This window comes from Balaenoptera acutorostrata, chromosome 15, assembly GCF_949987535.1.
Source record: "Balaenoptera acutorostrata chromosome 15, mBalAcu1.1, whole genome shotgun sequence".
Lineage (NCBI taxonomy): Eukaryota > Metazoa > Chordata > Mammalia > Artiodactyla > Balaenopteridae > Balaenoptera > Balaenoptera acutorostrata.
In genome coordinates this window covers 6,570,981-6,587,096 of record NC_080078.1, presented here as the reverse complement: position 1 = coordinate 6,587,096, position 16,116 = coordinate 6,570,981, and the positions used below count along the sequence as shown (strand labels likewise).

The window sequence follows — 16,116 nt, the reverse complement described above, 5'->3', positions numbered from 1 at the left end:
TGAGGTAGGAGAATATTTTTTCAGACCCACACACATTGCACCATAGAGAAAGCCCCTCCCCCATGCCCCGAAGCAGAAGCACTTCCATAGACTTCACAGCAAAGGGAAGAGGAGGAGGAGGACATCCTCAGGGCTGCTCACTTTCTACTCCATCCTGGAGGGTCTCTTTCCTGATAAACTAGCCACTAACATCTCTACCACCCTGTATACCGTATAAAGTTCTTTCATGTCTCTCTTAATTGATCGTCATGAAAACTCTGTGAGATAAGTAGTATTGGGATTATTTAATTCCCACTTGACAGATGTGAAAATAGAAGCTCAGGGTTCAGAAAAGTCCTGCCCAAGCAATTAAACCATGAATACAGATCACAGAGCCAGATCTTGCGATTCAAAATTGTGCCTATGGCTTGTTTGCTTAGATTCAAGGGGCCTCCTGAAATAACTTTGCAGGTTACGTCATCTTCCCATGGGATAAATATTTCCTTCCACACATCCCATCATGCTTCCACTCTTGCTCCAAATGCTGCACAGCTGGTTGTGACTACAAAAACGATATGCACATCTTTCTACCCATTACTAAGTTGGGTATTCACTGCACTTTTGGTGTCAGCAGTTAGAGGATGTAGCAAATGGTTCAGACATGTCACAATCAGAATCATTTGGGTTTCCAGGAGAGCAGAAAGTAAAAAGTGATGAAAAGGAGTAAAAGAGGAATCAGAGAATAGAGGCAAATATCGTACAACCATATGAAAGGGAATGAATGAAACAGGAAGTGTAAGATGAAGGAAAAAAACGAGGGTCTTGGGGTATGTTGGAAAAGAAAGGAAAAGCATTGGTCTCTCCTCATTGCTGCAGTAACTTCCTAACAAGTTTTGCTTGACTGTGTGCTGGCCTCATCCAGGGAATTCCCTTCTTAAGCCACCTGACAGAGCCTGGTAAAACACAGAGCTTGCAACTTTCCTCTGTGGTTCAAATCCCTACAACCACTCCCATCATCCCCAAGATAAAAATCTAAGTGCCTCAGGGTAGTATCTGAAGACTCTTCTTCATCTGGCCAAGAGTGGCTTCTTCAGACTTGTCTTGATCCCATCTCCTCATGCATTTGGCCAGAAGGAGAGAAGGGGAGAGGGCATTTCAGGATGTGAGAGTGGCCCATCTTACCATCATTATCATTGTTGAGTATGCTTCTCATTTCTTGGTTGAAAAAGACAGGGTCTAAATCAAGCCAACTCTCTTACTGCTAATAAAGGAGTGATCAGATCCCAGGCCAAGATAGGGATCCTCTGCTTCTAGGGTCGATGTCCCACCCTGGTCTGGTCAACAGGGGGCTGGAGAGCATGCAAGGCCTCTGGAAAGAGCTACCGGGCTTTGCAGGCACCATAGTGACCTGTCTTGTACTTGTTAGGGTACATTCCTGGGATTTGAACATTTTAACTGAGGTAAAACCCATATGGCACAAAATTAACCATTTTAAAGTGAACAATTTAGTATCCTTTAGCACATTCACCATGTTGTGCTACCGACACCGCTATCTAGTTCCAAAATATTTCCATTACACCAAAATAAAATTTGTGCCCATTAAGCACATACTCTCCACTCTCCTCCTCCCAGGCCCTGATAACCACCAATGTACATTCTCTCTTTATGGATTTGTTTATTCTAGATGTTTCATATAAATGGATTCATGTAATATGTGGCCTTTTGTGTCTGGATTCTTTCATTCACGTTTTCAAGGTTCACCCGTCTTGCACCATGCATCAGTACTTCACTCCTTTGATGGCTGAATACTATTCTATTTGTTTATGAAAAAATTAATTAACAGTCAATCTAGGGCTTCCCTGGTGGCGCAGTGGTTAAGAATCCGCCTGCCAATATAGGGGACACGGGTTCGAGCCCTGGTCCGGAAGATCCCACATGCCATGGAGCAACTAAGCCCATGTGCCACAACTACTGCGCCTGCGCTGTAGAGCCCGCGAGCCACAACTACTGAAGCCTGCGCGCCTAGAGCCCATGCTCCGCAACAAGAGAAGCCACCGCAATGAGAAGCCTGCACACTGCAAGGAAGAGCAGCCCCCGCTCACCGCAACTAAAGAACACCAGTGCAGCAAGGAAGACCCAATGCAGCCAAAAATAAACAAAGAAATAAATAAATAAAAATTAAAAGTTCCCTTAAAAAAAAAATAGTCAATCTAAGAAAGAAATAGAAAATTTTATTCGCACCAGTCTGAGGATTATAACCTGGGAGACAGTCTTTCAGAAAGCTTTGAGGACCGTTCCAACCATTAGAGGTCAAAGCACAGTTATGTAAGTTTTTGAGTCAAAGGGTTATACATCAAATGACATACTGACAGTTTACACAAGCCAGATCTGCACATTGCAACCCCTTACAAGAGTAAAGGGATTGTTATCTCTAAGGAGTTATCTTGCTGGCACCAGAGAAAATTGCTCTTGACTATGAAGCAGGCATTCCTGTGTCTTCTAAGGAGGTCTGGTTAATGCACATGCACAATGCACTCTAAAGGGGGAGCGTGGCCCAAATGGCAGAGAGGGAATTTTTTTTTTTTTAAGATTTTTTTTTTCTTTTGATGTGGACCATTTTTCAAGTCTTTATTGAATTTGTAACAATATTGCTTCTGTTTTCTGTTTTGGTTTTTTAGCCACGAGGCATGTGGGATCTTAGCTCCCCAGCAGGGATCCAACCCACACCCACTGCATTGGAAGGCAAAGTCTTAATCACTGGACCACCAGGGAAGTCCCGGCAGAGAGGGAATTTAATGTATGAAAAATTTTTTCTTGTCTTGCCTTAAAAATAAGTTTGTTTCATCATATTGTATACAACATATACAACCATTTGTTTATCCATTCATCCATGGATTTTCCTTGTTTCCAACCTTTTGCTTTTGTGGATACTGCTGCAACGAACATGAAGATACAGGTACTGGTTTTGAGAAACTGTTTCCAATTCTCTGTTATCTCCCCAGGAGTGCAGTTGCTGGGTCATATGGTAATTCTATGCTTACCTTGCTGAGGAGTGGCCAAACATTTTCCATGATTGTTGCACCACTTTACAACCCCACCAGCAATGAATGAGCCGTCCAATTTCTACACATTCTCACCAACACTTGCTTTTTACCTTATTTTTTATAGCATCCTAGTGGCTGTGATGCAGTAACATTTCTGAAATTTTGACTTTTTGTAACCACAAAATCAAAACGTCCAAATGGTTAAGAATCTGTAAGAATTTGCCAGGGATAGAGGGGGAAACCGGGGAGGAAAGGGTATGGATGGGAACCTGCCCCAGGAGGTCCCTTAGCTTTCTATGGACTCCAGGGACACCTATGCTCTCTGTTGTGTAGACAGCTGGCTAGTAGGGATCCACAAAATGTGACTGACATGCAGGGGCTGGGTGAGTTATTTAAACCCTCTCAGCCTCAGTTGCCTAATCTATAAAATGAGCATTAATAATTATGTCTTTCCCTCCTAAAGGAGCCCAGATCAGACCAGACCCTGGTCTGTGACCTGAAGGGCTTGGGTCCTGGATCTGCAAGTTGGCCTCCTGGTGGCTTTGAGTGAAGAGAACACGTGACCTTGTCCATCAGATACCTGACCCTCAGCAGACCCTCTAGAGATGTTCACTCTTATGAGTTCATAAACTGTTCAACTAGTGGTAAAAAGGACAAGAATTATAGTGTAATCACAAATTATGGAATGTATCTTCTGTCAGCAAGAGAAGGAGACGTGAGCTCAAGTTGTAGTGAAAAATCATTAAAAGGTTGGGAGTTTGCTGACTCTAAACTCCTTATTTTTTTCCTTCTTATTGATCGTGTTTAAATGGCTCTTTTGCCAACTGCTGTGTGTGGAGCCACTGAGTCATAAATGTTCAGGACATTATTTCCTGGATTCTAACTGGGGCTGGAGGTGTCTGTCCAGCTGTGTGAGCTCAGGGCCCTGAGCAAGACCTCCAGCCCCACCTCACCCCACCTCTGTAGGACCTCAAAGCCCCCTGGGGTGATGTCCCTCCCACTCTCCTCCTCCTACCCTGGGGCAAAAATTGTTTCTGAAAAGTTTCCAAACTTGAGTCCATTGTTGGCTGAGAAAAGACAGATCCCAAGGGAAAAAAAAAACCCAATAAGAATCAAGAGAGCTCATTCCCTCCTTACAGACACGGTGTATTTATGAAATTCAGCCAGGACCTCCAGGCAGTTACCAGATCCCTTACCCTGAGCTGCATGTTCCTCCCCCAGTTACTGCGAGTATTGGCTGCTACTGATTAAAGGCTGCCCTGCTCTCTAGAGAATCTCCCGGGGCCAAATTGAAACCACTTCACCTGGGAGATAAGAAGACCAGTCTATGATGGGGTACAAAAGGCTGGCCTGTGCCTCCAAGTGGGATCTACTCTGTATTACAAATCTCTTTCAGGCTTCCTGTGGAATCAGTCTCCACAGAGACCACATCTTCACCCAGCTTTTCCCCTTGCCAACCCAGCTCCCCTCATTCCCTTCCCCTGAGATCACTCTCTCAGTAAACTATTTGTGCCAGAGCCCTCAGGCCCTGCTTTTAGGGAACCAGACCTAAGACAGCGGCTGAGCCCAAGCTAATGTGTGCACAGTGGCATTCAGCTGAGGGGCACAGAAGCACTGAAATTCAGCCCAAACTTTGTGGGCCAAGCAATGCAAGGAATGGAGGGGCCTGTCTGATTTGCCCAAAGCCACTGATTAGTCTACACTCAGTCCTGGACAGACGGTCCTGGGATTTTAAACTCAGGAGCTCCAGCTTCAGAGCCACTCATCGGGCACGGTGTAGTGCTATCTCCTTAGAAAAAAACAAGACAAAGAAAACTAAGGTGAGAGAGGGGGAGAGCCATATAAGCCAAAAGGTACCCTTGTGACCCCCACCCTAAACAAACAATCACAAACTTACCGAAGTGTCTGTTGAAAGACCATTTTCCTGACCCATCTCAAAGTTGTCAACCTGATATTTCACACCCCCTGAGTCTCCCACAGACGACGACATCTCTACATGACCACAATATGACCTCCAAGTCAGGAAGTTAATGCTGACACCTCACTGCCGTCTAACCTCAGAGCCCCCAGTTCCCCACCTGTCCCAACAAGGTCCTTGTAGCAGAAGGACCCAGCTCTCAAGTTGTGTTTAGACATCGCCTCTCTGTAGTCTCCTTCGTCTGGAACATTTTCAGTCTATCTTTGGTTTTCATGACGTTGACTCTTTCGAAGATTCCAAACCAGTTACAGACGAGGAGGAGAATCTTCCTCCGTTTGGGTTTGTCTGACTCTTTTCAGGATTTCCTTCAGGTTTGCCTCCTTGGCAGGAATATCACACAGGTGAGGTGAGTTCTTCTCACTGCGTCCCATCAGGTGAAGCACGATCAAGTCACCCCATCCCTGATGCTGCTGTCTGATGAGGAAAGGGCTGTCTGCCAGGTTCCTCCACTCTGAAGTTACCCCTTCTGCTCTATAATTAATGCGTATTTTGAGCAGCACTACTTTGAAGCTATGTCAGTTTCCTCATCAAATTGCAATTCATCCATTAACTTATTTACATATATCTGTATGTACTCATGTTTTCCTATTTTCTTGAATGGCTTAACAGCTCTTATTATCCTTATTTATTATGATGCTCAAATGGTCTCTGATTTGGGCAGTGGAAGCCCCTCAGGCTGGCTTCTGGGTCCTTTGGACACATCCCCCTCAATGTTTACATTTCCTTGCTTTCTAGCCCAAGACGGTCCATCGTCATCATGTACTTTCCCAGCCCTGGAATCAGCCATTTCTCTAAGGAGCCCAATTCCTTTCAGTGGAAAATGGTATTTATAATCCAAGATCTGGGCACAAGGTATGCTTATTGCTATTAGGGTGTTACTGTTTCTACACTATATCAGTGGAAAGCAATAGGTGTTATGTGTTTTTGTAGCTACACAAACACACACACATACCTATCTATCTATATCTGTATCTCTCTCTCTGTCATGTCTATCTATCATCTATCTATCTATCATCTGTCTATATCATCCAGCCTGCTATCATCTATCTACATAGAAAAGCATGGATTTAATATGACCCTGCAATCCCACTTCTAGGCATATATCTGGAGAAAAACATGGCCCAAAAGGATACATACACCCCAGTGCTCATTGCAGCACTATTTACGATAGCCAGGACATGGAAGCAACCTATGTCCATCGACAGAGGAATGGATAAAAAAGATGTGGTACATATATACAACGGAATATTACTCAGTCATTAAAAAGAATGAAATAATGCCATTTGCAGCAACATGGATGGGCCTAGAGATTGTCATACTGAGTGAAGTAAGTCAGACAGAGAAAGAGAAATATCGTATGATAACCCTTATATGCAGACTCTAAAAAGAAATGATACAAATGAACCTATTTACAAAACAGAAACAGACTCACAGACTTAGAGAACAAGCTTATCATTACAGAGCGGGGGGGATAGTCAGGGAGTTTGGGATTGACATGTACACACTGCTATGTTTAAAATGGATAACAAACAAGGACCTACTGTATAGCACAGGGAACTCTGCTCAATGTTATGTGGCAGCCTGGATGGGAGGGGAGTTTGGGGGAGAATGGATACTTTATATATATGGCTGAGTCCCTTTGCTGTGCACCTGAAACTATCACAACATTGTTTTGTTTTTATAAATTTATTTACTTAATTATTATTATTTTTAATTTTTGGCTGCCTTGGGTCTTCGTTGCTGCGTGGGCTTTCTATAGTTGCAGTGAGCGGGGGCTACTCTTCGTTGCCATGTGTGGGCTTCTCATTGTGGTGGCTTCTCTTGTTGCAGAGCCCGGGGTCTAGATGTGCGGGCTTCAGTAGTTGTGGCTTGCCGGCGCTAGAGCTCAGGCTCAGTAGTTGTGGTGCACAGGCTTAGTTGCCCCGCGGCATGTGGGATCTTCCCGGACCAGGGCTCGAACCCATTCCCCTTGCATTGGCAGACGGATTCCTAACCACTGCATCACCAGGGAAGCCCTCACAACATTGTTGATCAGCTATACTCCAATATAAAATAAAAAGTTTAAAAAAAAGAAAAGAAAAGCATGGATTTACACTGATACATTCAGTTTCAATCGCTGACTCCACGGGGTTTATTCTGGTTTTATCCCTCTCTGAATCAGTGACTCTCTTCTCCAACAGTGAGAATTCTGCCTTCCACCATCCTTTATATATTTACTTACTTGATCACCTCTCCTTTATGTACCCAATCCATGATCCATCCCTTTCCACTCATGATGCCCCCTCCCCTTACCCTACTTGGGTTCTCCACACCCTAGTTAGGCTCTGGCTGCTGTTACAGGCCACCCCTATGAGTGGGTTATTTTGGGTTCCCACACCCATGCCGGGCTGCCATCCCTGTGGACACCCTCTATTCCCTACTTTGTCTCTGACTTGGAGTCACTGTGCCCCCTTCTCTGCTCCCGCCCTGCAGTGTGAGCTGCCCACCTTCTGTGTCCCACTTACTGGTTTAGGGCTGGATTATCCAGGAGGGCAAGGCAGGGGAAGGAAAAGGGAGGGAAGGGGCAGAAAAGGGAAAGGAAGAGCCCTGTGCCGCTTCTGATACCAAATGAAACTGACCAGTGCTTGTAGCCTTTCTGCCCAATGAACTGACCAATCAGCCACCTTTATTCCACGTTCATTGCATTAAGACAGTTGGGAGTCGAGGATGGAATACAAAGAGGTATGAAAACATACGTGCTCCAGGACTTCCCTGGTGGTGCAGTGGTTAAGAACCCGCCTGCCAATTCAGGGGACATGGGTTCGAGCCCTGGGTCCGGGAAGATCCCACATGCCACGGAGCAACTAAGCCTGTGCACCACAACTACTGAGCCTGCACTCTAGAGCCCACGAGCCACAACTACTGAGCCCGCGTTCTGCAACTACTGAAGCCCGTACACCTAGGGCCCGTGCTCTGCAACAAGAGAAGCCAATGCAATGAGAAGCCTGCACACTGCAATGAAGAGTAGCCCCCACTTGCTGCTACTAGAGAAAGCCCACGCGCAGCAAAGAAGACTGAATAAATAAATAAATTAATTAATTAATTAATTTTAAAAAAAGAAAGAAAGAAAACATATGTGCTCCAAAAAAGGTAGATTTAAACTATAAAGGTAGATTTAAAAGGCAGATTTCTAAGCACTGGGCAAAGTCACAGTCAATGAACTCTTACCTATTTAATATGTCAACCTGGAGTTTTTAAAAGGCCCCACCCACCAGGGATTGTGATGGTCAAAAGCATTTAGTCCCTGAATCTCTCTGATTCTGCTGTATACATTCCCCCTAATGTGCACAAAGGCATCAGATAATACTTCTGTAAAGAGGTATTTATTGACTTGCTCAATGTAATATTTAATTTAGAATATTCAAAATAAAATCTGTGAGATAAATGTCACTACTTCAGTCTCCCCAATCATTCTTATTTTCATTAGAGTTTGTTGAGAAATTTTCATTCTGATTCAGTGCTCAGGAGGAGTAGATGGTACTAACTGGAGGTGGATGGAGATGGTCCTAGGAGAACCCATGAAGTTGAGTATCCGGCACTTACTTGTCACCTCCTTTATATGATGCAATATATAACACTCCACATAGACAATGAGAAAGCTAAATGATTGGGCAGAATACCTAGTCATCCATCAAGGGCAGTAGGTGAAGCCCATCTTCATTTAATGGTTTTATCACAAAGTAAGTAAAGTCTCAGGTGTTCTCAGATACAGCTTCCTTGAAGATCAAAGCCCATGTCCTTCGAGAAAGTCAGGCTCCACTTATGGTCGCATCTCTTGACACAACCTTTAGGACAACAGGTTTTTCCACTTGCGTAAGTCCTTGAGTGAGCAATTTCAGGGGGATCTGCAACATTTAAACAAACACATGAGAACCGATTAATGGAGCCCCACCAACAAAAAAAAGCAAAGTAGACGAGATACATTATGGACAATAATGCTTTACAAACATGTAAAAGCTACTGTTAGCATCATGTATATTTGATTTTTTTAAACTACTGATTCAATATGTTTGATAGATAGAGGGACAGATATAGGGACAGCCAGGACGTCTATATTTTCTTGATTGAATGTTAATAGTCTGTGTCTTTCAGAGAATTGGTCTATTTAATGTATATTATAAAACATATGGGAATACAGTTTTTCACGGTATTCCCTTATCATGTCCTATCAGACTTTAACTTCCATTTTTATTGCAATATAGTTACTTACAGCAGTGCATAAATTTAAGGTGTACAGCATAATGATTTGACTTACATATATCAAAAAATTATTACCACAGTTTTGTTAACATTCATCATCCCATATAGATAGGAAAGGAAAAGAGAAAGAAATAAATATTATTCTCCCTTTGTGAGAACTCTTAGGACCTACTCTCTTATACCATACAGAAATACTAACAATAGTCATCATGTTTTGCATTATAGCCCTAGTACTTATTTATAACTGGAAGTTTGTACCTCTTGCACACCTTCATTCAATTCTCCCTACCTATCTTTGATTCTTTATATTTATTCTATAAGCTGTGTCAAGAGGGATAGTGAAAGAATTCATCCATCATTCATTCTACAAAATATCTATTGAGCACCTATTCTGTACCAGGCTTGATACAAAATCAGGTTGGCCTGTGTTCTTTATTGATTTAAATTTTAAGCAAAAATACTGAGTTTTTAAAACATATCAGATTATTAGGCATTATGGCAAAATTTCTCGGAAATGGATATACAGGTAATTTTGTGTATGTTGGAACTTACAAGGTAATCCTGAGTAGGTATTACAATTTTAATTGTAAGCACATTCCTCAACTTCTAAAGCGTCCAATCACCTCTTCCAGTAGAATCCACCCAGTTTCATGATGGGGAGAGGTCGTTGTGAAGCATTATGTCTGTTTCTTAACACCTCCTGGCTCCAAGTGTAGTGCAAATGGTGAACTTCTGATGACCACAGTGTTTGGTCTGAGACTTTTAGCCCCTTTCTCACCCAGTCACTCCTTCAGAGTTGGGGGAACCAACAGCGACCTTCTCATCTCAGTTGACTGAAGGGCAAGCAAATTGTCGTGGAGGGAGAAGCCCCAGCCTGTGGATGCCTGGGTGGAGCTTCAGGGAGCATCTGCCCTTGCCAGGTGTGCCAGAGGCCCCCTTTCTCTCAGGGCTGAGTCCCCTGTCTGTACACACCTACAGTACGGACACACAGATGCCCACAAGTAAAACAGAAACCGTCTCTATCCTCCCCTTCCCTGAGAAAGCCTACTCAAGTGGGGCAGCTGCTTATTAAATGTGTGACTCCTAGAAATAAGCCTTAGTACAGGGCCGTGCTTGATATGAATGAACAATGGCAACTGTTCTTTGTGCTCCTCAGAGGAGAGATTCCAGATCTTTCTATATATGTAACACCTTGTATTTTAAAATTTCATATGACATACATATATTTCCCCTGCAGACAAATAGACACACACACACTAAGCATGCACTTACATGTCATTTTTTTATATTTTAAAAGTTCAAACTGAACATAATTTGTGTCCCAGAACTCTAAATCAACTGAAAGTCACTCTTCAAGCATTTACTGGATGACGGCAAGGCAGCATTGGGAGTTTATTAAAGGAATAAAATGAGGAGCTAGAGTTAAGGGCATTCTTAGGGGCAAAGAAAACATAAGAACCAAACTGGATGGTTCCATGACAAAGTGTTAAGTTAGGTGGTAGGAACCATGATGCCAGCCTGTGGGAACTGATAACAGAGCAGAGGGGAGAGTGGGCTCTGGACTGGGTGGGGAAGGCTCCAGGGAGGGGCTCGGGATTGAACTAGAACTTGAAGGGGGAAGAATAGAATGGGGGCGGGGAAGAGCACACAGAGAGTTATTATTAGAATGTAAAGGGAGCCCATCTTGATGGCAGCAGGACCCCTGAAAGGTGAGGGGGCTGTGGAAGTCCTTCACATCTGGCAGAAATGCTTTCCATCAGGGGTTCTCATCGTGACTGCACAGGAGAATCTGCGGGGGTGTTTTGAATGCCACACTCTGGGCGAATTATTTTAGAATAAATGAGATGACCTAGGCATCAGGATTTTTTAAAGCACCACAATAATTTCATTATACAACCAGTGGCTGAGGATCACTGTCAGGAGAGATTCTGTAAGTTCTGGCAGGGAAGAGCGTCCCTGAAAAGCCATGATGTGGTCATCACTAATCTCATGACTGCACACACTTCCCCTTCCTTCCGGTGGACTTGAAATGAAATTTAAAACATTGCTGAGGTCCAAAAGACTGCAAATAATCATCTCATGCTAACTGCATTGACTCTAGATGACCTTTATAGTTGGGGCTTTATAAAGCCACAGACTTAGCCCTCCATGGATGATTGACAATTAAAGATTTCAGATGGCTCCAAACAGATTCTCTGGCTAATAGAATAAATTATTCTTTGAATTGATAACATGCTTAGATATATAGAGACCCATCAGTTAAAAAAAAAAAACTCCCAATAAAATGTTATTCATGCAGAAAATTAACTACTGACCTGTGTTTCTTTACAAGGTTTGAAGGAGAAGTTCTGCAGGATTCTGACGAGAGCAAGTTTCATGTTCATGATAACAAATCTCATGCCAATGCAGTTTCGGGGTCCAGTTCCAAAAGGCAGGTATGTGTAAGGATTTATGCTGTCCTTGTTCTTCTTACTGAACCTGTAATCATAAAAGTAGATGAAACAAGTTAATGAAACAGAAAAACCACAAGAGCTCCAGATCTGAGGTTTTAACTTAACTCTTAGACCAGTAGCATAAGAGATAGCTGTGTGGTCTAGTCATTGAATCCTGCTGTGGTTATTATGTGTGAGAATGGAAAGTTCCAGGTCCTTCCCATTCCCCTGACTCTACAGGAGCTTTCAGTCCTGTTGAGGAGATGAGATAAATGCTGTTTAAAGAAAATTTATCTTTAAACACTAAAATTACATTCAGGGTGGTGAGATGTTCACACTCTGAATGGCAGTTAGGAAATGAGACTGACTGAAGGAAACATGGGTTCCCATCTCCACGCACACTTATGTTGGTCACGTGCTCATGGGGGAAGGAAGCTGGAGAAACGTTTCTGAGTATTTAAATTGTTATTTTTCAATTGTTTTCCTCTCCTTTCCCTTCCAATTCCCTTGTGTCATTCTCTGTCTGTCTCTCTGTCTTTCTCTCCCACACACAGGGGATGCTTAGGTCAGAATATGTACATGGGCATATGACTCTACTCCAGAATAATCACTGATTTCCTTGTCTATCTGTTCCACTAGCCTATAAATTCCTTGATGGTTAGACATCTGTTCTATTCCAATTTGACTCCTCGATATTTGAATATGTCAAGGAAAAAATGTATATTTGGGGAAAGTGATAATGGCGTTGCAGTTATGTATATTTTAAAGAGGCCCTATTTTGCAAAACATTTTGTAATATTTACAGACAATGTGACTTAAAATAACATGGCGAAGGGCAGCAGTGGCATGTGGATGGGACAGAGACATGGGCTGATGGTTGTTAAGCAGGGAATGTGCACATACAGGTACATTGAAAGTATTTCAGGTGGCTCCGCCCCCGTTTCTCGCGCTTCAGCTGGGCCCACGCTTTTTGCGTGTCACCTCAGGGAGTGCTTGCCTAGTGAAGAAGCTCAGGGTAAAGGCACAGCCGCCAAAGCAGGAGTGAGAGCCAGTTGACGCCGGGAGGGAGACCCCTAAGAGGCCACAGCTGCAGGAGGCCAGAGGCTGGGCCGCCATTGGCCTTCCCCGAGGGCTTCGACCAGCCCCCTCAGGCCGCGCACCAGCTGAGCGCCGCCCGCCTCACGGACCCCATCCTGCCTCGCTGACCCAGTCGCCCTCTTGCCAGAATGAGCTGAAGTCTGAAAATTGCTCAGCAGGACCAGGCATAGCATGGGCCTCTTCTCTTGTGGTTTCACTTGCCAGTGACCACTATCTTGATAATTCCGTGTGGCTGACAGGGTCTTGGTGCTCCGGCCAGGTGTCAGGCCTGTGTCTCTGAGGTGGGAGGGCCGAGTTCAGGACACTGGTCCACCAGAGACCTCCCGGCTCCATGTAATATCAAGCGGCGAAAGCTCTCCCAGAGATCGCCATCTCAACGCTAAGACCCAGCTCCACTCAACGACCAGCAAGCTACAGTGCTGGACACCCTATGCCAAACAACTAGCAACACAGGAACACAACCCCATCCATTAGCAGAGAGGCTGCCTAAAATCATAATAAGGTCACAGACACCCCAAAACACACCATCAGATGCAGTCTTGCCCACCAGAAAGACAAGATCCAGCCTCATCCAGCAGAACACAGGCACTAGTCCCCTCCACCAGGAAGCCTACACAACCCACTGAACCAACCATAGCCACTGGGGGCAGACACCAAAAACAGCGGGAACTATGAACCTGCAGCCTGCAAAAAGGAGACCCCAAACAAAGTAAGTTAAGCAAAATGAGAAGACAGAGAAACACACAGCAGATGAAGGAGCAAAGTAAAAACCCACCAGACCAAACAAATGAAGAGGAAATAGGCAGTCTACCTGAAAAATAATTCGAGTAATGACAGTAAAGATGATCCAAAATCTTGGAAACAGAATGGAGAAAATACAAGAAACATTTAACAAGGACCTAGAAGACCTAAAGAGCAAACAAACAATGATGAACAACACAATAAATGAGATTAAAAATTCTCTAGAAGGAATCAATAGCAGAATAACTGAGACAGAAGAACGGATAAGTGACCTGGAAGATAAAATAGTGGAAATAACTACTGCAGAGCAGAATAAAGAAAAAAGAATGAAAAGAATTGAGAACAGTCTCAGAGACCTCTGGGACAACATTAAACACACCAACATTTGAATTATAGGTGTCCCAGAAGAAGAAGAGAAAAAGAAAGAGACTGAGAAAATATTTGAAGAGATTATAGTCAAAAACTTCCCTAATATGGGAAAGGAAATAGTTAATCAAGTCCAGGAAGCACAGAGAGTCCCATATAGGATAAATCCAAGGAGAAACACGCCAAGACACATATTAATCAAACTATCAAAAATTAAATACAAAGAAAAAATATTAAAAGCAGCAAGGGAAACACAACACATAACATACAAGGGAATCCCCATAAGGTTAACAGTTGATCTTTCAGCAGAAACTCTGCAAACCAGAAGGGAGTGGCAGGACATATTTAAAGTGATGAAAGGGAAAAACCTACAGCCAAGATTACTCTACCCAGCAAGGATCTCATTCAGATTTGATGGAGAAATGAAAACCTTTACAGACAAGCAAAAGCTAAGAGAATTCAGCACCACAAAACCAGCTTTACAACAAATGCTAAAGGAACTTCTCCAGGCAGGAAACACAAGAGAAGGAAAAGACCTACAATAACAAACCGAAAACAATTAAGAAAATGGTAATAGGAACATACATATTGATAATTACCTTAAATGTAAATGGATTAAATGCTCCAACCAAAAGACATAGACTGGCTGAATGGATACAAAAACAAGAACCATATATATGCTGTCTACAAGAGACCCATTTCAGACCTAGGGACACATACAGACTGAAAGTCAGGGGATGGAAAAAGATATTCCATGCAAATGGAAATCAAAAGAAAGCTGGAGTAGCAATTCTCATATTAGACAAAATAGACTTTAAAATAAAGACTATAATAAGAGACAAAGAAGGACACTACATAATGATCAAGGGATCAATCCAAGAAGAAGATATAACAATTGTAAATATTTATGCACCCAACATAGGAGCACCTCAATACATAAGGCAAATGCTAACAGCCATAAAAGGGGAAATCAACAATAACACAATCAGAGTAGGGGACTTTAACACCCCACTTTCACCAATGGACAGATCATCCAAAATGAAAATAAATAAGGAAACACAAGCTTTAAATGATACATTAAACAAGATGGACTTAATTGATATTTATAGGACATTCCATCCAAAAACAACAGAATACACTTTCTTCTCAAGTGCTCATGGAACATTCTCCAGGATAGATCATATCTTGGGTCACAAATCAAGCCTTGGTAAATTTAAGAAAATTGAAATTGTATCAAGTATCTTTTCTGACCACAACACTATAAGACTAGATATCAATTACAGGAAAACATCTGTAAAAAATACAAACACATGGAGGCTAAATAATACACTACTTAATAACCAAGAGATCACAGAAGAAATCAAAGAGGAAATCAAAAAATACCTAGAAACAAATGACAATGAAAACATGACAACCCAAAACCCATGGGATGCAGCAAAAGCAGTTTTAAGAGGGAAGTTTATAGCTATACAAGCCTACCTCAAGAAACAAGAAACATCTCAAATAAACAACCTAACCTTACACCTAAAGCAATTAGAGAAAGAAGAACACAAAAACCCCAAAGTTAGCAGAAGGAAAGAAATCATAAAGATCAGATCAGAAATAAATGAAAAAGAGATGAAGGATACAATAGCAAAGACCAATAAAACTAAAAGCTGGTTCTTTGAGAAGATAAACAAATTTGATAAACCATTAGCCAGACTCATCAAGAAAAAAAGGGAGACGACTCAAATCAATAGAATTAGAAATGAAAAAGGAGAAGTAACAACTGACACTGCAGAAATACAAAGGATCATGAGAGATTACTACAAGCAACTATATGCCAATAAAATGGACAACCTGTTAGAAATGGACAAATTCTTAGAAAAACACAACTTTCCAAGACTGAACCAGGAGGAAATAGAAAATATAAACATACCAATCACAAGCACTGAAATTGAGACTGTGATTAAAAATCTTCCAACAAACAAAAGCCCAGGACCAGATGGCTTCACAGGTGAATTCTATCAAACATTTAGAGAAGAGCTAACACCTATCCTTCTCAAACTCTTCCAAAATATAGCTGAGGGAGGATCACTCCCAAACTCATTCTACAAGGCCACCATCATCCTGATACCAAAACCAGACAAAGATGTCACAAAGAAAGAAAACTATAGGCCAATATCACTGATGAACATAGATGCAAAAATGCTCAACAAAATACTAGCAAACAGAATCCAACAGCACATTAAAAGGATCA

General features: G+C 42.5%; 1 protein-coding gene across 2 annotated transcripts in view; it reads right to left on the bottom strand.

The window, feature by feature from the left end:
• Positions 1-8,347: 8,347 nt before the first annotated feature.
• Positions 8,348-16,116, bottom strand: part of LOC103014952 (cytochrome P450 3A24) — a 43,109-nt gene continuing 35,340 nt past the window's right edge. For both annotated transcript variants that reach the window (XM_057528923.1, XM_057528924.1), the window contains 2 exons: positions 11,556-11,718; positions 8,348-8,885 (listed from right to left, as the gene is read on the bottom strand). In XM_057528923.1, coding sequence (XP_057384906.1) covers positions 8,790-8,885; positions 11,556-11,718 — 259 coding nt within the window. In that variant the 3' untranslated portion in view covers positions 8,348-8,789. The remainder of the gene's footprint in view (positions 8,886-11,555; positions 11,719-16,116) is intronic.